Source organism: Electrophorus electricus, chromosome 12, assembly GCF_041902795.1.
Source record: "Electrophorus electricus isolate QZ-2024a chromosome 12, ASM4190279v1, whole genome shotgun sequence".
In the NCBI taxonomy this organism is placed as follows: domain Eukaryota; kingdom Metazoa; phylum Chordata; class Actinopteri; order Gymnotiformes; family Gymnotidae; genus Electrophorus; species Electrophorus electricus.
The window spans coordinates 4445458-4470732 of NC_137508.1; the positions used below are offsets into that span (position 1 = coordinate 4445458).

At 45.3% G+C, this 25275-nt stretch overlaps 1 protein-coding gene across 6 annotated transcripts in view; it reads left to right on the plus strand.

Moving 5' to 3' along the window:
- Positions 1-25275, plus strand: part of stk32c (serine/threonine kinase 32C) — a 48687-nt gene that overhangs the window by 1994 nt on the left and 21418 nt on the right. For 2 of the 6 annotated variants that reach the window (XM_081724152.1, XM_027020979.3), the window contains exons 2-3: positions 14137-14192; positions 25111-25262. In XM_081724152.1, the coding sequence (XP_081580278.1) occupies positions 14137-14192; positions 25111-25262 (208 nt within the window). Of the gene's footprint in view, positions 1-14136; positions 14193-14317; positions 14371-25110; positions 25263-25275 lie in introns of those variants that run through there. The other 4 variants (XM_081724155.1, XM_081724156.1, XM_081724154.1 and 1 more) reach the window with 4 other exon arrangements.

The following is a 25275-nucleotide window of genomic DNA, read 5'->3' on the forward strand; positions in this document are numbered from 1 at the left end:
TTAACAAAGAACTCAGGAAAAACAGTGTTTGTGCTTTGACCAAACTTTGACCAAGTTTGGCTAACCACATACCGAAGACAGATACTGGATGGTGGAACCAGTTCTGATCATAATGTGTAATTGGGGAGGCTCTAGGCAAGATGCGTCCTGGCCAACCCACAGTATTCTATCAGCCCCATGCAGATAAAATTGCGTAACAGGTGGGGCACACTCTGCTGCAAAGGTAGTGCTGATTTCATGACTATCGTATTCCATCCCACTTCCACTGTCTTTGATGTGTGGGAAGAAAAGCTATTACTCTTCATGGTCCCTGGAAGAAAAAGGGCAAAATTGGAATTGTGCTTGGTAATTAGGCTGATTGGTGCTGTGTGATGGAGTTGGCCGGTTTCATGAGGACCTCCGCCTTTGGTCTCTGGGTCACGTTAAGCTGTAATAACAGCAGTGCCCAACAGACAGGACTCCACCACTGTCCACGTCTAAGTAAGATGATGTACCGCTGGGCCTGTCAATTGGCCAATTCAATAGATTGTCTGATTTAGACAGAGAGTGTTACGATCTCTAAGGGCATACAGGTTACTGATGAACAGGATCTCTCTCTCTGAATCGTTATGGAAAATTGGATCACTGAATTCTAAACATTCAGCGCAGGGCTGCTTTCCAGTGATGACTGGCACTATGAGAAAGTAAGGAGCATAAAGCTCTTACCTCAGCCTCTGGTAAGTGCGGTAGAGAGGAGTTCTGTAATATGAGCTCCCAAACCATTTCAGAGTATTGCTCTCACTGCAACTAGAACATGTCAGAAACATTGCGAACATCTGTCTCTTTGCATGTGTGTGTATGTTCAGAGGTTACTTGCACAATAAATGGGAGCACTATACAATTGTTCCAAAATCTTCTTATATAATTTTCTCCAGAGGAAAGGCCATCTGTAAATGGCAGGGCATGAAGTCTGTATGACGTCATAAAGTTTAGTATTATGTGTTATATGAACTGAACATTTTTCTTGGAAACGATACAGTCATACCTTCAAACTGGAGTGGATGAAGAGGGTTGGACATTTTGAGCACCGAGCCAAACAACAACAGTTCTGTCCACTAACTCCCTGCATGTCACTGCACACTCACTGCACACTGAGATGCATCAGAGGCCCAGAAGTGCAGTGATGTTTGCCTTGTGGGTCAGTATTGTACTCTGAACTTTTCTACACCTTCATGGCTTCTTAGTCTCTTTTCTCTCTCTGTCTCTCTCTCTCTCTCTGTGTTACTTACTGGCTTATTAACTTGATTTAGCTCTGAATTATTTTCTTTCTCACCTTTTTCCTTGTTGAGAGAGAGAGAGAAAGAGAGAGAGAGAGAGAGAGAGTGAGTGTGTGTGTGTGTGTGTGTGTGTGTGTGTGTGCGCGCGCGAGAGTGTGTGTGTGAACAAGAGAGAGTGTGTGTGTGTGTGTGTGTGTGTGTGTGCGCGCAAGAGTGTGTGTGAGCAAGAGAGAGTGTGTGTGTGTGTGAGCGAAAGAGAGAGAGAGAGAGTGTGTGTGTGAGAGAGAGAGAGAGCGTGAGTGTGTGTGTGAGAGAGAGAGAGTGTGAGGGAGGGAGTGAGAGAGAGAATGAGTGAGAGAGAGAGAGAGAGAGAGAGAGAGAGAGTGAGAGAGAGAGAGAGAGAGAGAGAGAGTGAGAGAGAGAGAGCTAGCTTTCCTCGCCAGCATGTTTACTGTCCACTCTGCTGTCTGTGGCTCTTCTGCTTGGTGCCTGCTGGGGTCTGCGAGGGCTCCTGTCTTCAGCTCTCACCCCCTGTCCTGCTGTGGCCTGTGTGACCATAAAAGCACAAGCAGAAATGCATGCTAGAGAATAGGCTTTCCATCCATATGTTATGATATGCTCATTATAACACCATTAACAACTATTAAAATATAAACAGTCTTGGTCATTAATATTCCATATGTACAATGCCTGGCCAAAAAAAGCTGGCCGCCATCTGAATTTAACTAAGCAAATAGGTATGAACCTCCCATTGGATAATTACTGCATGGGTAATTATCTGCATGGGTAACATTACTGCATGTTTCAGCTGGCAACAAGTTATTTAACCCCAATTGATGCAGTGAGTAGCTTCTCATTTGTTAAACAACCATGTCAAAAGACATCCTGTGGTCGTGGAAAAGATGTTAATCTGTTTCAGAAGGGTCAAATTATTGGCATGCATCAAGCAGAGAAAATCTCTAAGGAGATTGTTGAAACTACTAAAATCAGGTTAAGAAATGTCCAACGCATTATTAAAAAGTGGAAGGACAGTGGGGAAACATCTTGGAGGAAGGAATGTGGTCGGGAAAAAATCTTGAATGATTGTAATCGGCGATCACTTAAACGCGTGGTGAAATCAAATTGTAGAAAAACAACAGTAGAACTCAGGGATGTGTTTAATAGTGAAAGTAAGAGCATTTCCACATGCACAACGTGAAGGGAACTCAAGGGATTGGGACTAAACAGCTGTGTAGCCTTAAGAAAACCACTTGTCAGTGAGGCTAACCGACAAAAACGGCTACAATTTGCTAGAGAGCATAAAGATCAGACTCTGGAGCAATGGAAGGAGGTCATGTGGTCTGATGAGTCCAGATTTACCCTGTTCCAGAGTGATGGGCACATCAGGGTAAGAAGAGAGGCGGCTGAAGTGATGCACCCATCATGCCTAGTGCCTACCGTACAAGCCTGTGGGGGCAGTGCTATGATCTGGGGTTGCTGCAGTTGGTCAGGTCTAGGTTCAGCAACGTTATGTGCCCAAAGAATGAGATCAGCCGACTACCTGAATATACTGAACAACCAGATTATTCCATCAATGGATTTTTTCTTCCCTGATGGCATGGGCATATTCCAAGATGACAATGCCAGGATTCATCGGGCTCAAATTGTGAAAGAGTGGTTCAGGGAGCATGAGACATCATTTTCACACATGGATTGGCCACCACAGAGTCCAGACGTGAACCCCATTGAGAATCTTTGGGATATGCTGGAGAAGACTTTGCGCAGTGGTCCAAATCTCCCATCATCAGTACAAGATCTTCGGAATAATTAATGCAACTCTGGATTCCCAAAGCTTATGGAAATGATGCCACAGCGAATGCATGCCTTAATCAAAGCTAAACGAAATATTAGAGTGTGTGACCTTTTTTTGGCCAGGCAGTGTATGTTTCAGAGAAAAATGTAGCTAAAGTTGCTGAAATTTCTCTAAGCAAATTTCTCTAAGCCCTAGCTCTATATATTTATTACAGTCCATTGTAAAGGTGGTTTAGAAATATGGTAATGTCATAAATAGCATATTTTGTAGAATCCCCATCTGAAGCCATTTTTACCTCCTTAAACCTATGAAAATGCGCTAGATTTCATATACAGTATTTACAAAGCAAGTCCACTTGCACAGCAAACGCTGGGCTGGTTTCTCTCATGAGTGCTGTATGCCACAGGCCCATTATCCTGTAATGGAATTCTTGCAGTGGTCTTCAGGTCAAGCCAACAAAATGTTTGTGTGTTCTTGTGAAGCTGCTCAGACTCCCAAACTCCCAGACCTGAAGCCAGTGCGTTCACCCGTTACCTCGTGGCTTTAGGGCAAAGTAGGGGCGGATGTGGGCTCCGCATTTAAGCTGTAGATGCCCTGTGCTGTGCTCTCCTCAAGCTTCACCATGACCGAATCAACCCCCCACCACCCCACGGTCCACGTCCATATCAGTAGTATACTACACAGGACAGCGCATGTCCTTCAGTGTGCCGTGTGCTGCATTGCAGTCTCTGCTCTATCATTGGACACTTTGCAGTGTTTGCACTTTTTTTTTTTTGGCCTCTATTCTACAGGAGGCTACATGTGAGATGGAACAATGGCTGCGAGGTTAAAGCGCCCTACGCTAGATATCATCTAAGGGTATTCATATCTACACTTCACGTACCATGTATGAGTACACAACGTTGTTTTATACATGGGCCCCACCACACACCTAACCCCCGGTTACTACAGAACAAAAGCATTTTAGGCACGTGAGCATAATCCTAAATAAAGCAGTCGTGTTGAGACTAGGGCTGCTTCTCATATGTTTGGCCTGACACGGGGGAATTTCCCTAGCGACACATTGCCAGGACTGTAACGCAGCCATTTCACTTCCTGCTTGGTTCAGCATCTCATTTTTTAACCACAAGACTTTGTCCCAGAACTCAACATACTTCTAACAGACTTTTTTTATTAGCAAACTGTGACCTGCTTCTTCTTGCTCTTGAGGTGTATGAGTGGTCGCACTGTAAGCCCTCCAAGGACATACGCATGCATTCTTCTCTTTTTGGTACTCACTGGTCATTAACTGCTGCCATCTTCTGTGGTTGGCCAGGTTGTTTGTTATTGCTTTTTGTACCAAACAGTTGATTTGGACACAGCTGATATATTGGCTGATTGATGTTCTTTTTTTCCCTTCTGATTTTGTAGCTTCACGGTTGGTCTACTTTTACATAATTAGCATTTCTTCAGTCTCCATGTCGACAGACAACAGCCACAGACTCCACATGTAAATGCCACATTGATAATCGACTGTAGTGGTAATGAAGGTTTAGTGTACAATAGAAGGTACTGGGGTATAGAGCCCAAAAAACCCCAAACTGCACTATATATTTTAACATGGGGGCCGTTTGGTTATGGACCCATGAAGCTAATTTGCTAATGGATATTTTTTAGAGAATCAGTTATTTAAATAGTTTGGTCTGTCCTTCCAGTGAATGTGTGCATGTACATGTACTGTAATATATATCAAGGTATTGCACTGGGATTGTTTTGGACAGTTTATCAAAAGAAAAAGCAGCATTAAGACTTTTTCCCCTCTGGCTATGCTTCTTGCTTCTATTGGTCTTTCCCTTTTTTCCTCTGTCCCGCGTGCTCCATCTGTTTTTGCACCGCGTGCTCTTAGTGAGCTCGATGCAGGCACATTCATATATATTTTTTTGTTAGTACACTCAGCTTGATGGCAGCGCTCATTTATCTTCACTGACTGATCGTTTGCCTTCGGTGGCTAACGAGAGCGCTCCTGGACTCGGTCTAATTACTCTGCTTTGACGTCCTCCACTTCAGTGGCACTGACTGAGGAGTGTCACCGTTGGCAGCAGTGATGAACTCATCAGGAGGAAGCTGCAGAGACTCTCCCTCCTCTGCACAGACGAGGGCTCTAATTGTCTTTGCGGGGTTAGGCGCCGCCACGCTGATTTGGCCCTGCAGCTGAAAGGCTGCGATATTGAGCTAGCTGTGGAACTTACCTCTCAGAATCACAAAATCTAGAGCATTCCTCTCTCCATCAAGCTAAGCGCTTTCCTAGTGATATGACTTCCCCTCTCTATCTCCCCCCCCACCTTCTGTCTCTAACCGTAGGGTCTTAGGATCCCTAAAGGAGAATAATATGTAATTTTATCTACTTTATAAAACTGCAGCCGTTTTTGCAGAAAAAGATGAAGGGAGACGAAGGCTAAACGCAGAGCCTTCTCTCCCCACGGCCGGCTGCGCCAAGTTCCCAGACCTCCTCTGGCCTCTGACCATGGCTTGTGAGTGAATGATGGCCCCACTCTGATCACACGGCCTCAGCAGTAAGAGGTCAGGGATCTAGGGAACTTGTGCTGATCAGAGTTAATACTGGTCAGCCGACGTGCAGCCCCGCCCCCTGCCTCTGTAACAGCAAATAAACAAAATGATTAAATAATGTCCTGCCACTGTGACCCACCACTGTGTCTGTCAGCTGGAGAAGCTGTGTAGAAAAGAGCTTCTCGGGCCGTTCCTCAAAACGCTCCACGTTGCTGCCCTGAGCCAGCCCCCGGGGCCCCCGTACCCAGGTGTTTAGTGTTCCCGTTGATCTGAGTCCTGGGTCAGAGCCTCAAGGGCCCGGTTGAGGAATGCTGCTGTAAACAGTCAGAGCTCAGGGGCCAGAAATAGGATGTGTGATGTTGGCCGCGTCAAAAGCAGGACGGTTGTGAGAGCCAGGTTGGACGCTCAACGTTTGTCTCGACAGGGGGCAGTAAAAAGGAATGGGGAAATCCGATTGTCAAAGACTATGACAGGGTCCACAGCTTTTTAACAGTTATTTCAAATGATATATCTTCACATAGAAATGTAGTGGCTATCCCTCTTCTCAGGGACAGAGACAGTGTGGAGACTGTCTGCACGTATTTGTACGTGTGTGCACATGGATAAGGGTTTATACATCACTAAAACATCACTAATTGTGAAAGGGTTCTCTGATCCCACTGGTTCTGGGAAACATCTCTCACTCTCGTTCCTTCCCTTCTATTCTGTTCGGTTTCTTTCACTCTCTCCAGTAAGGAGGAGTGAGGCTAGCCAAGGAAAAGTCTGTGTAAGAAGCACTCTCTGAACCGTAGACAAGACAAACAAGGGCACAGTGGCACAGGTACAAAGAGATGCTCGTGCATAGCGCCCCCTGGTGCTCTGTCAGTGTTCACCTCCACAGCTTAGCTGAGGCCCAGAGAGGAGGTTGGGATTTGTACCTTCTTGAGGAGGTCACAGGAAGAAGCTTGACATGGCTATCCTGAGCAGTACAGATCTTCAGTTGATTAGCTTATGTTGTATGTTACTTCCTGTAACACTTAAAATTGTCGTTGTAAAATATATTCTGCTATGCAGGCTGTATTAAGGTGATACACAGTGCAAAAGAATGCTATCTGGTGAGCTTTGGTCAGCAGTAACGTCTGTATAAATAAGCCTTCGGTAATTTCTGGTGTTCCTCTGTTGGGGAGAAGGGGACTAGCCAGTAAATTCATCCTCCCAGAATCATAAACCCATTGAATGTGTGTACATGAGTAAGCAGGTCTACCCAATCAAGCGTTGAGACAAAACAATTCAATCACCTTACTGAGTGTTTCCCCCCCCCCAACAAGATCATTTGGATCTATGGCCAAAGCAATTTATTACACTCAACATCAACAATCAGTAGCTGTCAGTGACGGTGTTCTTTAAATCCATACGTTTCAGAATGCATATTTTTGGCAAGGAGGCAGCCACCTCTCTCTAGAATCATGCTGGTGAAAAATATTCCAGAACCTACTGAAGTTGTCAAACGCTTGTCAAAACTGCCACTGTGCCATGACGGCGCACACACACGCACGAACACACACACCCTGCACTCTCTCGCACGCCCTACACCCACCTCTGTGCTGTGCGTGAAGTCTCCCTGCAGCTGCGAACAGGGAGACTGGATGTAAGGGATGCTGTGTGTGAAAAAGTGCAATGCTGCTTCACTCTCATGTGAAAACCTCAGATAGTAAAGGTCCACTTGAGCCCAGCAGAGCGGCACTGGCTGCCCTCTGTCCTGGAGATGACCCACGCATCACTCCTGTTCCGGGCCTGTTTCTGTTCCGCAACACAGGCCGTCTTTGGTTGTGTTGGGCTTTCTAAACACCGCATGGTGACGTAGTTTCCTTGATTGCATATGTTCTCTAGATTCTCTGTTTCCTTTTTGCTTTCCTGTAAAATCACGATAAGATTTCCCAGAAGGACCTTGTCCTCTCCTTCGTGGTGGGTTTACGGCCTGAGAAGCGTTCGGAGCGGTCGCGTTAAAGCATTCCCAAGTCTGAAAACGGCACAAGGGGGAAAACAGAAGCTGTGGTGCTTCTTGGCTGGAGGAAGCAGACGGCTCCCAGCATGCAAAGGAGTAATGAAACCCGATAAGAGCGCTCGGCTTCTCTGAGCGCACGCGCGCTCCACGCTCACGCTGCCAGGCTGAGCGGGGGGAAATCGATGCAGCGAGGCAGCCAGCTCCGGCCCCGGCGGCCGTGAGCCCAGCTTCAGCTCCGACGCACTCTTCAAAGGCGGGCCCATCTGCCCAGCAGTCCTTATCGATCCAGCCCACAGCTCAGACGCCAGCAGCCGCCGGCCCATTCTAATGCAATCAGCCACGCCACGCATGGTGCATCAAGGAAAAGGCATGCACTGAGAAAAAAGGTGTTTCCTCCCACCTCATCCCCCATTTTCTCTCTCTCTCTCTCTCTCTCTCTCTCTCTCTCTCTCCATACATACAGTAAAACTCCTTTAATGGCCACTGTCTGTGTTTTAAAAATGCCTTGGTCATTTCTCTTTTTAATTGCGTTGGAGAAAGGCCAGCACACAGGACAGCCACGAAGTGCACATGCAAATCACCACGGCACTCTCCATAACAACTGTGCAGCAGGCACGCCGGTGCAGTCCCCAGACGCCGGCTATGTTTGTGGGCGGGGGGATTATTGGAGGGTGCGGTCGATAAGGGCCAGAGAAGGAAATTTGAAGCCCCCTTTTCTGCTGTTGCTGTTTCTGCCAACATGACATCCTGCCTTTGAAGTGGAAAGCTCAGATAATGCCCACACCAATAACAGTTCACGGCAGAGAAGCGACACGGCCCAATAAAAGTGCTTACGTGAGTAATAAGTATAGATCTCCCAGGCATTACGGTCGCCTTTTTTTCCCTGACATTTCGGTTCCAAAGCATCATTAAAAATGCAGTGATAAGATAGCCACTGCCACAGTGACGAAAGACTGTTTGTATCCTCATCCATATTCACAGGAGCCTGAGCTCTGGAAGCCAGCCATTAAACCGCATCGCTCCCGCTGCGCACAAACAGAAAGCACGGCGACTTGCAACAGTGATGATAGTCATTTGAGTACACGGAGGTTTTAGATGTATAGATTTAGAGCTAGAAAACGAGAGCGGGCCCTCTGTCATGCTTTTGGCTGCAGATGTAAAAATAGTGCCATTGACAGCTATTGTTTGTTCAGCCTAATCCGATTTCTTTGGCCAAAGATCCTAATTAGCTGGAGGGAGAAAAAAACGTCCTTGGCACGGCTACTGGACTGTTTCTTCTCAAAGCTTGATTGGGAAGACCTCCGCGCCCCAGCCAATTAGGAATATGAGCTGTCTTGTCTTACATTAGCAGTGACGGATGATAATTGTAAGTGCAAAGCATCCCACTCAGTCTCCAGGAGAAGCAGCAAGGATCTGTTGTTTTCTATAGGATCATTAAAGTCTTATTGGATTTTACATTTTTTGAGAGATACTCAACTTCTCCGTATTCTTTTTGTATTTCTTTATAGTCAAAACCATAACTATGTTTGTATGAGGTACATTAAAAAGGCTGCTACACAGGTGAGTCCTATTGGGCAATTATGTTGAATACATATTGGTATTAACCTTTCAAAAGCTCTGTGTTTTGCAAGCGATGAGGCAACAGACAAGGTCAAATAGATTATTCTCCTTGACAAATCGTGTAATGTGATGATGAGAGTAGTCTTGGGAACCAGTGTCCCTGAGGACACATGAATAATAGTCGCTGTGTGAAGCACATAACAAGGACAGATGGACACTTCAGAGAGCTGCTAAACACCAGGAAAACACTGTCAAAATTTACCAATTAAATTAGCACCCCTCTGACCCAGGCTTGACAAAACAGTGTACGCTTCACAAAGCTGTAATTTATGGCAATGCAGCCAGTCGGAAACCACTTGTAATATTTAACATCTGGTCTGTATCTGATGTTGTTTTTGTCAGGCGTGGGCGGAAGCCATTCTCAGCTTTGCCATTTAGTGTTTCTTTTGTTGCCCTTGAAGAGCTCTCATCCCTGGTAAAAGTGTGCATTTGAACCGCCGGGCGGGCGGTCTGTTCCTGGAGGCATTATCATGAGATGCCTTAAGCGCATGCTCATTCCCTTCAGAGGCGAAGTCTTAGTCCTGTGATTTCAGGAGAAAGATCGTCTCCAGCCGAAGTAAATGTGTGTTTAAATCAAATCTCAGAAGAAAATTGTAGGTCAAAAATGACAGTTTCAGTGAGATCATCTGTGACCATATAATATACGATGCACATAGGTACTTATGTGAAACTGTGCTAAAGATGGATTAGTGCAAATAAACTTTCAGATGCCAATCACTGCATTCAGATTACCCATCATGCACCGGTATAGCACTGATTGTGCTTTGGGGGCATTTGCAGTCATGATTGTGATTGATAACAAAGAGCTTGTGAAAATCATCATCTCTGCATGCATAAGTTACAACAAATATGGCTGCGCCTACCAGCAAATGAGTCATTTTTATTGAGTGAGTGTCATGACACTCTCCAAACACCTGGGAAGGAGCATGTCTAAGGAGGATGCATGCACTTCACAAGCAACAGGCTAGAAGTCGTTTTTTAATCAGTGATCTAGCAGCATAAAGCATAATCAGAATCCATACCTCATGCATCAAAAGAACTGCAGTACAGAAAGGTTAGCAACCCAGGACCTACCACACTCGATCGCATGAGTGTTCAACGATGAATACCATCTTATAGCAGCTTATAACAGCTTAAGGTTACTTTGCAAAAAAAAATTAAATTAAAATTGGAAGAATGGCCGATTATATATGAATTAAATATGTTTTGGAGTTGAAAATTTCAATTTCAATTGAATAAATAAATTAATTATTTATATTTATTTCGAATGTTTATGTAGTAAGTAAATCTTCAATATGTGTTGTGTGTTATGTGATGTATTTCACTTAATTGCCTAATTTTCCCCTACTAACAGCCAGGCAGTGATGAATAGAGGAAATTCGCACTGAATCTTGCTTCTTAGAACGCTGCATTTTTAAGGTCGGATGCACTTTCTGGAAGGGAGCATTTATTAGTGCTGTCAGGAAGGCATTAGAGAGTGTCTGTTCCATCTCGAAATGTCTAAGGTTTGAATCATGAGAAAACTGCAGAAGATAAAACATCTTCATTAGAAGATCCTGCGCACTGGAGCGCCGCGCTTGTTCCCAGCTCGACGTCTTTCTCAGGTCTCTGAGTGCAGGCCCGTGACACAGAGAACACATTAGAAGACAGAAGCCAGATATTTACAGTATCTCACTATCTCCACAGCACGCTCTTCTCATGAAGCTCTGACAGGCTCACTTTTAGGACTGCTAAGCAAAAAATAAGCTTTTTTTAAAAAAACAAAAAAGACTTCGGATTTTACTAAGCAATTAAATTAGCCAGTGATTCACCGAGCTCTCAGTTCTTAGTACTGTATGACCGATGGCATGAGGAGAAGAAGGGCGTCTCCCGGGTCTCCTGGGTCTCCCGGGTCCAAGGCTGCGAGATCTTCGTTAGCCCAACAGCTCTGTGCGAATGTGGGCATGTGGGCGCACTTTCGAAGGCGTATGACCCGACGTGGCCATTATCATTAGTCAAAATAAACTGTAGGGCATAACAGGCAGGACATGCCCAGCCCAGGTCAGCTGCTAACAACGTTGTCGCGTGGTCTCCAGCTGAAGGAAGACCTCATGGGCCTGCTGACCAAGGCTCTGTCCAAATAGCTCAATGAGTCACACTGACACTAACAAGCCTAAGTGGTTTTTAGTGTGTCCAAAAATGTATCGCAAAAATGTTAATTTAGTGAACTTGACACCGCTTAATTCGCTGTCAGGTTGTCTTTGTGTAGAATGTATTTGTACAGTGTCATTCTAGTGTCATGTTTTGCTGTTCAAATGTAATATAATATAGAGGGGTCATGTATCAATAGCAAACATCAAAGCTAACAAGAAATTTGAACACAGGACAATAGGGACACATTTCTATTTATGTGCGCCAATGTCACACGAATAGAAATCATGTTACCACTGGTTTATTATTTGATGTGCTTAATGTTTTCTTGCATTTGAAATTTTAATGAGCATTGTGTAACTTTCATGCTATGACATCATACTTGGCATTCAAGCAAAACAATGAATGCTGATGTAATTGGAGGTGGGAGGTCTTCTACAACCCTCATTAGATAAAATGTATTCACTGGAGAAATGTCCTCTTATTAAAGGAGTTGTTAGACATACTGAAGTGAACAGGCAGTCCTCAGTGATGGTGCATCACACATTTAACACCCTGCTACACAGTGTTAAAAAATTATTCAAATAACTCTTTCAGTAACATTACCGCATGAGTTATTTTGCCCTCTAAAATGTGGTTTAAATAACATTTGTATTAATGACTAGGAAATGCAAGTAACAACTTTTACTTTTTAATAGAGAAATTGGTCTTTCTTGAGCATTACAGATACGCGAGCACTTTATCGATCTCTAAAAAAGGACAATTTACTTTGTAACCTCAGTCATTAAAATCGAAGGCCTTAGGGATAATAACTTGGCTCGCAATCAGTCATACCCAGAAATCTCAGCTCATCTTTACTCGCATGCAGCCATCTTTCCGTTGTGTTCTCTTGGCCCAGTGCTCACATCTTTTTTTTTTCTTTTCTTCAAGATTGACAACGTTCGGTGCACTAGGCAGATGATAGCAGGCCTCCATTGATGAGCACTTTATAATCAGAGCCGCTAGCAGACTGCTGCAAAGTATGTTTCGGGTTGTGACCCAGTTTGGCCAAGCAGGCGTCATGGCGATAGCTGTCGCAAGGCCATCGTATGTGCCCTGCCGGGTGGGTTTCAGTGGTGCCAGATCAGCAGGATGCTACCTCCTTTCTCAGCTGCAGTTTCGTGATAAGATCTTCAGCAACAAGGTCTCACCACACAGTGGATAATGGAGGTGGTCAGTGTAGCATGAAGATGCTGCGAAAAATAGGAAAAATTTCATTTCTTGAGGAAACCTCCAAGTATATGGTTAGGCTAATTCAAAGTGTAGCACTTTAATGACCAGCCAAAACCTGGTGGAAAGCAGCTCACTTCAGGCATTCATTATAAGAATTATGTACTTTCCAAATTTGTAAGTGCAGCACGTTGCAAAAAAAAAAAAAATCTAGTGACTTTTCTTCGCCCCATAAACAGTGTAATTTCTTCATGCTAGAGTTAAAGTCCGGAGTTCATAGAACTTTTGTATGTTATATATTGGTTTTGACGAGATGGACTATATTCCAAAAGTCAACTCGAGTAATAAAAGGGGGTTTCAAGGCTTCCTATTCTTTGAAGATGATTCAAAAAGTGTATTGGAACACTCTAGCTTAATGAAAAAAGGGAAGATTAGATCACAGTGCCTTGTTCCCCAGCAAACAAGCAAGCCCATATGAGTGCTTCCTGCAGTCTGGAGTCAACACCCGCTAAAGCCGTGTTTCTGTCCCTATGTGTCGGGGTCCGTTCCGATCTGCTCTGCCCTGAAGCTCATTTTCCCCGCCATGGATGAAATGTGTCTAAATGAACGAGACCATGGCAGAGAGGGAGACATCCAAGCGATCTGAAACCATGCTCAGCCTTCTCGTTGTGTCTCTCACACACACACACACACACTGCTAAAGGAGGGCATGGATTAGTCCATTACCCAGAAATTCATGCTATTTAATCATGAAGAAAAGAATTTATGGTGAAAAAATTACATGCATGTGCATTAAAGCATTACACTCTAATTTATTTCTTAAGCCAAACCGAAAGGGCTGTCATTGCCCCTAATAATATTCAGTTTTCTTGTTCCAGAAAAAAAGCATGATGGCATTTGTGCTATTGACAGAGGAAGAGAAAAGGTCACGTCGAGGCGCATTTTCCACTGTTTTCTCTACACTTCCCTTGATGCTGGGGTTTTGTGGAACGAAGCATCGATTTTATCAGTAATGACGCCTCAAAGTGGCGACCTCGGAGACAGCAGACACGGCAGGCGTGGAGGATGTGCCGAACATGGGGCCTCCGCTGGGCGTTCGGACCTAGCAATGCAAATGAAGGCATCCCAGGGACGACGCGTGCCCAGGACCAGACCCAGACGCCAACATTTAACCTGATAAATGTGTTGTAAAGGGAATAATTCCACCGTTTCCGGTGTTTGAGCATAGAGAGAGAGTGAGGGACATGCATTTAACACAGGTGCCTCATTTGTTATGAAAGGCTGTCGTGTGATCAGAAATAGTGGCTGCAGACCCAAGGCTGGCACTGCACTCTGATTACGTGAACGGCTGTTCAATACCCCATCATAGGACGCTAATAGCTTATAGCGCAGAGTGGTGCTGCAGAACTCGGACGCAGAGCAGCTTAAGCAAGCTAGGCCTTGCGCTCCTCCAGTTCAGACTGGCTTCCCGCCAGAAACTGCACTTCCATAGAGTGATGCGCAGGGACCATGCACAAAGTCTGACTGATGGATCATTGGCATTGTTGCATATTTATATATCGATGACGTCCGTCCATCTTTTTTTTTTTTCTTTCCAGTGAATTTTGATCACTTCCAGATTCTCCGAGCCATTGGGAAGGGCAGTTTTGGGAAGGTAAGTCTGCATGTCTGTATCATCTCATTCTTATGCTCTGAGCACCAAGAACATCTCTGCCTTAATTTTCTGTTAAATTCAATAAGACTTGTGAATACTATTCATGTTTGCATCTTTGTTAGCAGAGTACAGTGATGAACCCACATTTAGCCTGACCTGTTTTTGGATTTGGCAATGGGTAAGCTGTCCACAGGAATAATGAACAATTGGTAATAGTATACAATTAGGAAAGAATAGAACTCTACAAATGGTTTTAAAAAAGGAACAAACTAGTCCTTACTGTTGTCAGTGGTCTTCAGCCTGAGAGGGAAACAGGATAAAACAATATGACTAATGATATGAATTGGACTAATGATATGAATTCCAGGTTTCGTACTAAAACAGTCCCCCATAAATTCTGATGATAAAATGACTTGTCAACTAATGTGTCATTTTACTACATTTCCAACATTTAGAGTCACTAACACGCACTAACACTAACCCCCCCCCCACACACACTTTAGTTACCAAGTAAACAGAGCACAGGTAGTGGCTGGCTGGTTGGAAAGTGCCAGTTTGTTCCTCTCCCTGACATGGGTTCAGGGCTCAGGCTCATTAGATCAATACATCAGTATTAGAATGCTGTGATTCATGACCCACGAGCACTCTTTCCAGGCTGGGACCATAACCGGTTGGCTGTGTCCCCTGGCCCGTGGGCTCCTGTGTTGGGGTGTGCTGGGGGGATCAGTTCTCCTGTCTGCTCCCCTGGGGAGCAAATGGCACTGTGGCTCACGTCCCTGGAAACCTAAGCATCTAATTACCTCAGTGTTCTCGTTATCTGAATGAAGTTGCTAAGACATAGCCTGCTAAAGTGGGCCTTACGTAATTACATTTGGATTTTCAATTAATCTGAACCATAATGGGTAATTAATTTAATGGGGCTATTTTTGCCAAGTTCTAAGTGCATTTGTGACTGCGTCTCAGTGGAGTACTGCTGTACACTGAATACCAAGTGAATAATGATCGAATGAGTGTTGTACTGCACAGCAGTGTGAGTCTCCCGGTGAGCAGGGCCACTGTGGGGCCGTTTGCCAAGTGTAGAACGGTCAGAGAGAACAGTCCTACTAATGTGATGCGAACTCTGAAATGGAATGTTTTACTACGAACTTGATCTGATTTCTTGGATAAATGTCTGCCAGAGACAGTTTGATCTGCTCCGCCCCAGTCAAGAGATTGCCCCATATTGTTGGCAATATGTCAAGAGAAACAGAGAGCCAGAGATCATGGAGCAAAAACTCTCACTCTGGTTTTTATGTAATTCCTTTTGATTGAAAATGTCTGGTTCGTTATGTTTTTTTGAAAAGGGCATGTTTACGAGCCGCTGATTTCTGTTTTGCGCCGATCGTATATGGATAATGCATGCAATACTGGGTTGTTATGGCTAATTTTGTTTCAGTAATGGGTTTGGCGTACTCTCTCTGTGTGTCTTTCTCTCTCTGTCTCCTTCCCTCTCTCTCTCTCTCTCTCTCTCTCAGTGCAGCCATGTTAATATTCCTCTTTCCTCCAGGGTGCCTTCAGGTTCTCTTTACCCATGATCGCAGCATGCCATGGGAATGAGGCAAAGCAGTCCTGGGCACTTTCTGGCCCCTCTGATCATCTGTGATAGACAGATATTCCCCCAGATAGAGAGGGGGAAAAAAGTGATAGAATCACGGGAGAAAGCAAAAGAGCTAGAGAAAAGAAAGAAAGAGGGGAAAAACCACAGATGAGTTGGTGACCATGAAACCTTTCTATTACACAAAGCCCACTTCAACTAGGGACGTTCGCATTTGTATGCACGGCTGAATAATGTGCAGGGTGTCCTTGTAGAGGAAGGACTGCTCAGCCAGGAGAGGAGTTCTGGAGCCAGGAGGCATAGAAACGCTCCTGGCCTCCAGCTGAGGGAGACGAGCCCCTGAACTGGTGCTGGGAGCCTGGAGCTACACAGCAGGATGGTCTGAAAAGAAACATTCATTAGAAAAAAACCTCTGATGTGTGTGTGTGTTTGTGCGTGTGCGCTCAAGCGCACGAACGCTTTTCAGCGTTTGCTTGCGTGTGTGCATGTGTGAGACATCTGGCACGTGGACATGTGGTTTGTGTGTGCTAGCATATTGCATCCTGTGAATAAGGGAAGCTTTTGTTTCTTATGCAGGAGTGTGTGTGCGTGTGCGTGCGTGCGTGCGTGCGTGCGTGCGTGTGTGTGTGTGTGTGTGTGTGTCTTCACTGTACTCCTGCCCCCCATGAATAAAATGTACAAGAAATAATTGTACCTGCATATCTGTGTGTCTGCATGCATATGAGCACTTACATCAGTGTATGTATTTTTCATGAGCATGTATGTACTTGCACATACATGCATGTACATTTATTCATTCCTGTGTGTGTGTGTGTGTGTGTGTGTGTGTGTACACAAAGTGCAGCCCATGTAACCATGTTTGCCTGCAGTGTTAAAAAGGTTCCTCACAGCATGCGAGGTGTTTTTGCGCCTCCCTCTCTCTTGCTAGGCGCTCTCTGCTCAGTCATCACCCACAGTTGATCACGCACCCGTATGTCTGCTGTGATGTACAAGCCACGATGTCCTCCTGCAGACTGCCCCCCAGTCGGGGGATCAGGGAAGACCGGGCAGGCAGCTCCACTGCTCGGCCAGCAATGGCGGTCACGTGTGTATCGGAGCACAGATCAGCGGAGGAGAGAGGGAGAGACAGAATGCTAAGGGAATGTTCCCCAGCTTCTCTACCGATGCATCATGGGGCCAAGAATGAGAGCTCACTGGCTCAGAAGGAAGAGACAAGAGAAAGATCACAGTTATCCCTGTGAATTATGGAATAGTGGCGATTTTAAGGAATTACATTTGGTAAAGCAGTCATTTAAAGGTGCATAATGGTACTACAGGGACATTGGCAGTGTAAACGCAAAATTTGATTCCTAAACTATGTCTGCTTGACTAAGCTGGTCCAAAACTAGCTTCTTCAGGTCTCACAGGGACTCTGGTCAGAAACTACCAAACCATTGACATCAAATAGACAGTCAGGCTAGGCACAAGATACAGGAGAAAGACTACATGATCTGTTTAGTGATGTAGACTTGACCTCTCCATCTTCCAGCGCAGCGAGGGACCTCTCCTAATTATGCTTCCAACAGGTGACAGCTTAGAGCTGGGAGGCCTTCCTCAGTGAGCCTATAGGGCTTCCTATAGGGCTTCCTATAGGGCTTCCAGCATGGTGCTTTCCTGCACGCTTCTTACTGGGGGGGTGTCAAAGACGCCTAATCAAGCCTCTGAGTCTCATGGCCGGTGGGCTGTCAATTCGAAGCGAGCTAGTGGCAGAGGAAGTGACCCTTGAGAAGTAAGCTGCTCTGTAGCCCCAGGGCGGGCAGGCCTCTGCCCCCCATCTGTTGTGGGGCAGCAGGCTCGGTTGGTCTGATTTTAGGTTCAGAATTTTAAAAGCAATGGCATATATTTCTATTGCTTTTTGTGGGGTCGTTTATGTAAAAGTTTACATTTGAGAATATATGTAATATTTTCCAATCACTTCCGCCTTTGTGTGAGGAAAACCCACAGAGGATAAAAGTACCAAAAAACCTGGTGTCTAGATAAGTGAACACCATCATAGTGTAGTACATATTTTATAGCCTCAGATACAGTGAGGAAATAACAGGCATATTAGAGTTCCCTCGACTTTACACTAACTGAATGCCGTTCCTGAGCTATTTCGAAGATGCCTGCTCCAAAAGGTGTTAGAAATTCAGCAAAAAGTGTCAGATGACTGGGCAAGAGCCAGAGCACTGGCCAGGGGTCAGAGCACTGGTCAGGGGTCAGAGCACTGGCCAGGGGTCAGAGCACTGGCCAGGGGTCAGGCAGTGTCAGTCCAACAACTTGTTCTATAGCTGTGAAGCACTCACCTCGTCCCTTCAGAGGCGTTTATGATGTGGTGCTAAGTTACTGCTGATAGAAAGTTTGTCCTTTTCTCTCTGTACCTTTAGATTTAGATTTTTCATCTTGGGGCTGGGGGACTGTGTGTGTGTGTGTGTGTGTGTGTGTGTGTGTGTGTGTGTGTGTGTGTGTGTGTGCTGATACTGTGCCTCACTGCTTTGCAAATGGCATGTGAGATCTAGAATCTCTTTCATTTCCTACGGCCTGTCGCTGGAGAAATAGAGAGGAGTACAGACACAAAAAGCAAAGAAGAAATCACCTCTCTTTGCAACTGACACGTTCGTCTTGGTTTGAAAACAAATGTGAATTTCTCATCGCTAACAGCATCTGAATACAGGCGTGATGGTTTGAGTGTTTGTGTGTACTGAAGAAAGAGTAGTGTAATGTCTTGGTATGTTGTTATTATTGTTGTGGTACTGAAAATATAAGAAATTATATTTTTTTTTATACAGCCTTAGTGAAGTCACCTCAGATTGATATGTCCTGAAATAGTTTCTGAAGGAGCTACAGACCAGCGGCAGGTCATATTCTCCAATCTTGCAGTTTAGTTCTTTATGGTTCACGGACGCTGCCGCTTCACGCAGCAGTTCAGTGACCCAGTAAAGAAAGCGTTTCACATTGTGACTCCGCTACATTCAACACAGCCTGCTTGCTTTCGTCTGCCGGGTTGGGCTGTCCCGTCAGGAGCGCCTTGTGACGGATGGCGCTGCTGAGGTTAGCGTAACGGTGGGGATAAAGAGGGTGTTAAGCAGGCAGCAGCCAACCCCCTCCACTCTCCCCATCCTCCAACACTGTCGGTCGCTGTTCAGAGCCATGATAGACGCGCTTTGAAGAGTAACATGAAAGCCTGTCCATCAGGCACCACGCTTCAGTTAATAAGCGCCTGCGCTCGTGATGACGAGATGCAGAGGGCTTGAAAGATGGTGTGATGGAGTGCGTCTAAGAGAGAACTGGACACAGGTTAAGCCATTAATATTCTCATGTCGTCTTTATTTAATTTCTTTTGTGTTGAACAAATCATTACATTGATTTGTACTTGGGATTGTTGGGATGTAAACAGGGTAGTTGAGGGTATCTTTTCATGTTACAAAATGAGACTTTGTTAACATACAGTTATCCCTCTGCGTTAATGCCTAATTGTGTACTTTGGGCTGCATAGCTGCACTACAATAAAATGTAATAAAAACATCAAGGTTTGAGCTCTGCTCATGCACACTATCATGAGAAAGAACTCACTCTCTCACTCTCACCACTCACTCTCTTGCTTTCTCTCTCTCGACACATCTTAAGTTACACTATGAGGCTCTCTGTTGTGGTGTATTATAAAAACTGTTTGAAGAATGGATGGTCTTTTAGATGTTTTGACAGGGAGGTGTAAACTGTTTTGTTCAGCCTCTATTGCTATTCAAGAGGGAAGCCTGGCCTTTCAAACGCCAACAAAGACATGTTTGAACTTTGAACTTAAGCGTACATGATGTCGTGCCTGTGCCTTGGAATTCTTTATTCATACTTTTATAATCTATTGGGAAGAATTTTGATTGATACCCTTTTGAATGATTATTAATATTGGTAAATTATCACTTTATGAACTGTGGAACTGTCTTGAAACAACTGAGCATACGCATGAAATGCAGAGGTCAGAGATGAAAGCGAGGCAAAGAATGAGAGTGAGAGTGAATTTGAGGAAGAAACCATCAGATAATGATGGATTGGAAGTGTCAAACTGAGCTAGATAATACACTGCATCTGTCAGAACAGATAAATAATATTTCTCTTGTACAGTCATGTTGCTTTTTCAGAGATTTGACAGGCCTCGGTGTGTTCTGTTGAGTGCTTGCAAATGAGCTCCAATGCTGATTTCCGCACAAAGTCACTAACAGTTTATTGGTGGATATGCATTTATTGTGAGGGACTAATGTATATTTATAAGAGATTTCATCCACAAGATTTCTGTGATGCTGTGATTATGGTTCCGTTTGTCTTGGGACCTACAGCTTCCTGTCAGCTTCCACTGGTGGCCTTCGTGAACCACGTGTGATGACTACCGTGCTCATTTGCTGTTGACATGCGGGTTCATGGACGCGTTGTGGTAATTGCATTCTGTGCATTGACTTGTTTCTTAAAGGAGAAAACAGATTAGTTCTGAAGCTCGGGAAGTGAAGATGGCTAGTGAAGCTACACTCCGCTGATTAGAAACGGGCTCCCATGGGAAATTCCTCTTATCATGTTTGGATCCTTCACCTCCAGCCGACAGATGTGCCCGCTCTCTAAAAAGTGGTTTTCATCGAGGAGGGGAAGTTCACCCGCTGCCCTGCTGGAGGCAGAACGTACGGCTCGGCCCTGGCCGACGTCCGGCCCCTCGAAGGGGAGTACGAGTACATGTTGCAGCTCCTGTGTGCTCTGTCAGACGGCTGCTGCTTCCTGCTTCTGCTGGCCAGAAGGGCATTGTTAGGCCCCCACCTTTTGTGGAGGGACTGGCAACAGACCGAGAGCTCTCCACTGAAATGCTTGACCTTTCAGCTTCCTGTTTAACCAGCGATTGGAGCTGAGAAGCAGGTGTTCATAATGAATGCTAACAGCCCCAGCAAGGGCCTAATGCTTTAGATCGTGCTCATTAGCATTTTGTAGATAACCATTTGGAATTCATTACTCCCTGTCTGGTGTCTGTTATCCAGCCATATAGACACGGCGCCCTGTCCATCCATCTGGCTGTCAGAAGAACATACTCGGATATTGTGAGTGGACTAATAAAAATCGAATAATTCCCGCTATTGCAGGTACCGTGGGGGTGCTAGCTAAACACATCCACCCTAGGTGCTATTGATCACTGAAAGAGTAAGGTTGCAGGCGTTGATCATTTCGGAAAGTAAAGTAACATTTAGAACTTGGAGGCTGAGGTGCTTGTAAATTTCGTAGAGGAGTTCAGCCATACCAAGCCTATGCTTTTCCCAGCTCCACACTGTTCTTTAGAGACCATTTCAAGTCTTCTCTTTTGTCTGTGAGCAGATGATGAGATCTCTCTGCAGAGGCTAGCTGTCTGTGTCATCACTGAAGGGTATGTTTGGGCTTCTAAGCAAGGTGTTTATCCGTGCTGGAGGTGAAAATGCTGTCTTGAGGCATCATTTTGTCTCTGCAGTCTGGGGTGAATTGCCTGAGAGATTTTTAAATCACTGGTGGGCTAGCTAGAGCCTCAAATGGTGAATCACTTTAATCCATTTTGCAACTTGTGGTCTGGTGCTACTGCATGGAAGATTAATGTTATTCTTGCACTGCTGCACGATAAATGACTATACAGGCCATATATGGTTATTGCAGACCCACATACTGAATGTAATCTTTATTGAGGTCACAACACGTTCACTTGGTTAATAATAATTCTGCACAGCAGTGATTTATCAACCAAACTGTATTATCATGTGAAATCATCACGTAGAGTACATTATGAAAATCAATTCTGGGAGGGTCACTAACATCGTGAGAAGTGTCAAAAGGGAACCATTTCAGTGTGACTGGCTCGGAGACCTGGCTTGCGCATCCATACAGTAGTGCGGATTCACTTTCTGTGGCTGTAGTCCTTGTGAATAGGGAACAACTCTGATCTCAGACCTGCTCCTGTGATCAGAGCTGCAACCATGAGGAAAGTGGGTCTCCTCAGGTGCAGAGGGACCTGGATGCCTGATTGCTCGCCCTGCCGCGAGTGCACGAGGGCAAAAAGAAGAAGAAGAAAGGCTGGAAATATGAAATCCGAGTTTAATTAAGCCTGGACTCCATAGTGTAACCCTCTAGAGTTGGATGATGAAAGACAGATAGAGACGAGAAAGCAAATGGATACAGACAAAAGTAAGACAGGGTATCACAAATGGCTCCATCAGAGAAGGGGCGCGAGAAGTAACGACGTGAAGATGTGGGCAAGGAAACCGAGGTAACAGACACAGACCAGGAGGGCAAGAGAACTGGATGAGGGTTCAAAGAAGAAGATGCGGAGGACAACATGAGAGGAGTGGGTGGTGGAAAGAGGAGCGAGGGAGAGAGAGAGAGAGGGGGAGAGAGGAAGAGAAGGGGGAGAGAGAGAGAGAGAGAGAGAGAGAGAGAGAGGAGGGGGGGGAGAGAGAGAGAGAGAGAGAGAGAGAGAGGGGGGGGGGAGAGAGAGAGAGAGGGGGGGGGGGAGAGAGAGAGGAGGTGGTGGAAAGAGGAGCGAGGGAGAGAGAGAGAGAGGGGGAGAGAGGAAGAGAAGGGGGAGAGAGAGAGAGAGAGAGAGAGAGACCAGAAAGGCAAGGCTGAGTAATGGAGTTATTGAGGGAGACAGCACACTACTTTGCAGGGGCTGTGCTTGTCTTCTCCTGCTGGAGGAGAAGAGGAAGGAGGCAATTAGCCAGTGTGCTTTTGCCATACTAATAGATTTCCTGCTGTCACTCCTGCTGTAATGCAGTGAAGAGGCCATCTTGCCTGGCCTTAATGAGGGGACGTTAGCTATCACCACCAGTCCAGATGAGTCCAGCGTATTGGGCAGACCCTCTCTATACCTCCCTCTCTCTGCCGCTCTCTTCTCTCTCGCGCTCTCTTTCTCTCTCTCTCTTTTTTTGCTCATCTTTGATCCCACACTTTCTTTTCAGTCACACATTAGCTGTGTTCCCAGATCAGCCTTCTACCATCTTTGGAATATTGCTCAGCTCTTTGCTTCTCTCAGCTTGCGTGACACTGAAATATTGGTTCATGCTTTCATTGCCTCGGGTCTTGATTATTGTAATTCACTCTCTTCAGTTCTCCCCAGAAGATTTCTAAGCAAACTTCAATATATGCAGCCCTCTGCTGCCAGGGTACTCACTCCTAGCAGGAAATCTGCACATATCTCTCCTCCTCAACACCTTCACAGGCTTCCAATTTCAAGGCATTACCCAGTCCAAGGTACTAATCATCATGTACAGAGCACTCCATGGACATGCCCCTTGCTACCTTGGCGATCTTCTAGACTCTGATGAGTGCATGGGTAACATGTCTGACACACCCACCGGACGACCGGTTTCTAACTCTCATAAATCTTTTTTTTTTATTTTTTTTCAGCCACATGTTTCAAAAGTTCTTTAAAATGTGAATCAGAAGAGCCTAATATAAGTTGCCTTTTTCTTTTAGTCCAGCTGTAGACTTAATTGTGTAGAGAGAAAGTATGCTGGGTGAGGTAGCGCGCGCGCACACACACACACACACACAGAGCATTGTGGGGGTGGTATATGCTCTCAGGCATGCCTGGACTGAGCCATGCTCCTGCACTCTATAAAGCACAAAGCTGAATTAGACTCGGCCGCGGGATCGTTCCTGAAAACACCCTTCTGCGTCTGTCTCTCAGGTTCCCAGCCAGCCTGGCTGTGTTCACCATTCAGGTGTGAGGTACAATAACATGGGTTTCCTGCTACAGTTAGAGGGGCCATGTTAATAACCCCTGAAAAGAGGACATGCAGGGGAGGGGAATGTGGACAACACAACACAAACTTAAAACCCTGACCTATCTAGAGAGCTAACAAAGCTGACCAGTTTGATCTGGAAATCTGTAATATGAATTAATGTTTAACTCGCTAAACTTGGTACTGACTTGCAGTATTTATGTCTGTCATGGTGTACAGAAGGCAGGACATTCATTTTCCTTGCTTTTTGAAAAGGAAGGATTTGCTGACCAAAGAGGACATAAGTCATTTATCTTTTTGGTATTTGCACACCATTGCAAACATCCTGACTGACTAGCGCGTTGACTTTCTGTGGTTGGCCAGTGAGCGTGGTACGAGGCAATCTCTTTAAACCAATGAAATACAAGGTATTTGCTTTTGACATAATAATACTGATCAATGGGTTGCAATGGACTATTTCACGTCAGAAGGACAATAAATGGGGGTCCAGGTGTTCGGCCAGATGGAGGACAGCGGGGTGAAATCCGGACTGTCCAGCCTAAAAGTGGACAACTGGATGCCGTAGCTACAGCGCAGCTGTAGTCTGTTCGGGCATACGGAAGTGTAGGCAGTGCTGGCTTTCGAATACACATCTGCCTCTATTCAGGACACACTCCTCACACAGCTGATCTATAACAAAAGGTCTCTCAGCAGACAGGCTGACAGGTCAGAGGGGGAGCTGCTTTGTCTGCTTGGTGTGTGGGTGTGTGCGTGTGCGTGTGTGCGTGCAGGTATGAAAGAGGGAGAAAAATATTACGTACAAGTGCCATTCATATTAAGATATCAAGGGGAGCTCAGAAATGCGTGAATGCCTGGAAGCTGCTGGTGACAAGAAAACAGAAGGAAAGGTGGACAGTAATGAAACAAAAGCGTAAGCAAGCCTTGAGTTGAGAGAGAGGGAGGCCTGGACCACTACGTCCTGGCTACGGAGAAAGCTTCCCTTACAGGTGCCTAGATGCAGTCCTGGATAAAGCCCTGGACGGGGCAGGTTACGTGATGCACTGTATCTCGTCGCCATATGTTCTCTATTACATAACAGCATGAAAGTTGTTTTCATGCCAGAGAAACAACCCGCAACCAACCTGCTTCTAGAGATGCACTGCTGCTTGTTTTGCAGCTCCCTGCAATTTCTGTTGGGGACATCGAACCTTATGCATAGTAGTTGGGGCTTTTTATGTCAGAATGGATGTGATCTTGATTAGTCTAGGTTCATTTTTGACCCTAATCCTGACTTCTGACTTGAGCTCCCACTGTTTCATGCGTTCTCTGGAACAGTACATTCACTTCACGTGGAATATGAAGGACTTGCACTTGGATGTATAATGTGACAGATTACAGGACTTGTGAGTAATGTGACGAGCACAGCTGTGCTCATATTGTTGCTGAAGGTGAATTGGATGGATTAAATAAAAACCATTCCAAACATTTATTAGTTTTGTCCTCAAGAAAAACGGCAGACAAATTACACGAATATGGAATACAAATGTAACTGTAAAAACACATGTTGTGTGTGTGTGTGTGTCTTTTGCAGGTGTGTATTGTGCAGAAGCGGGACACAGAGAAGATGTACGCCATGAAGTACATGAACAAACAGCAGTGCATAGAGCGAGATGAGGTCCGAAACGTCTTTAGAGAGCTAGAGATTCTACAGGACATTGAACATGTTTTTTTAGTCAACCTCTGGTGACTATCCTGG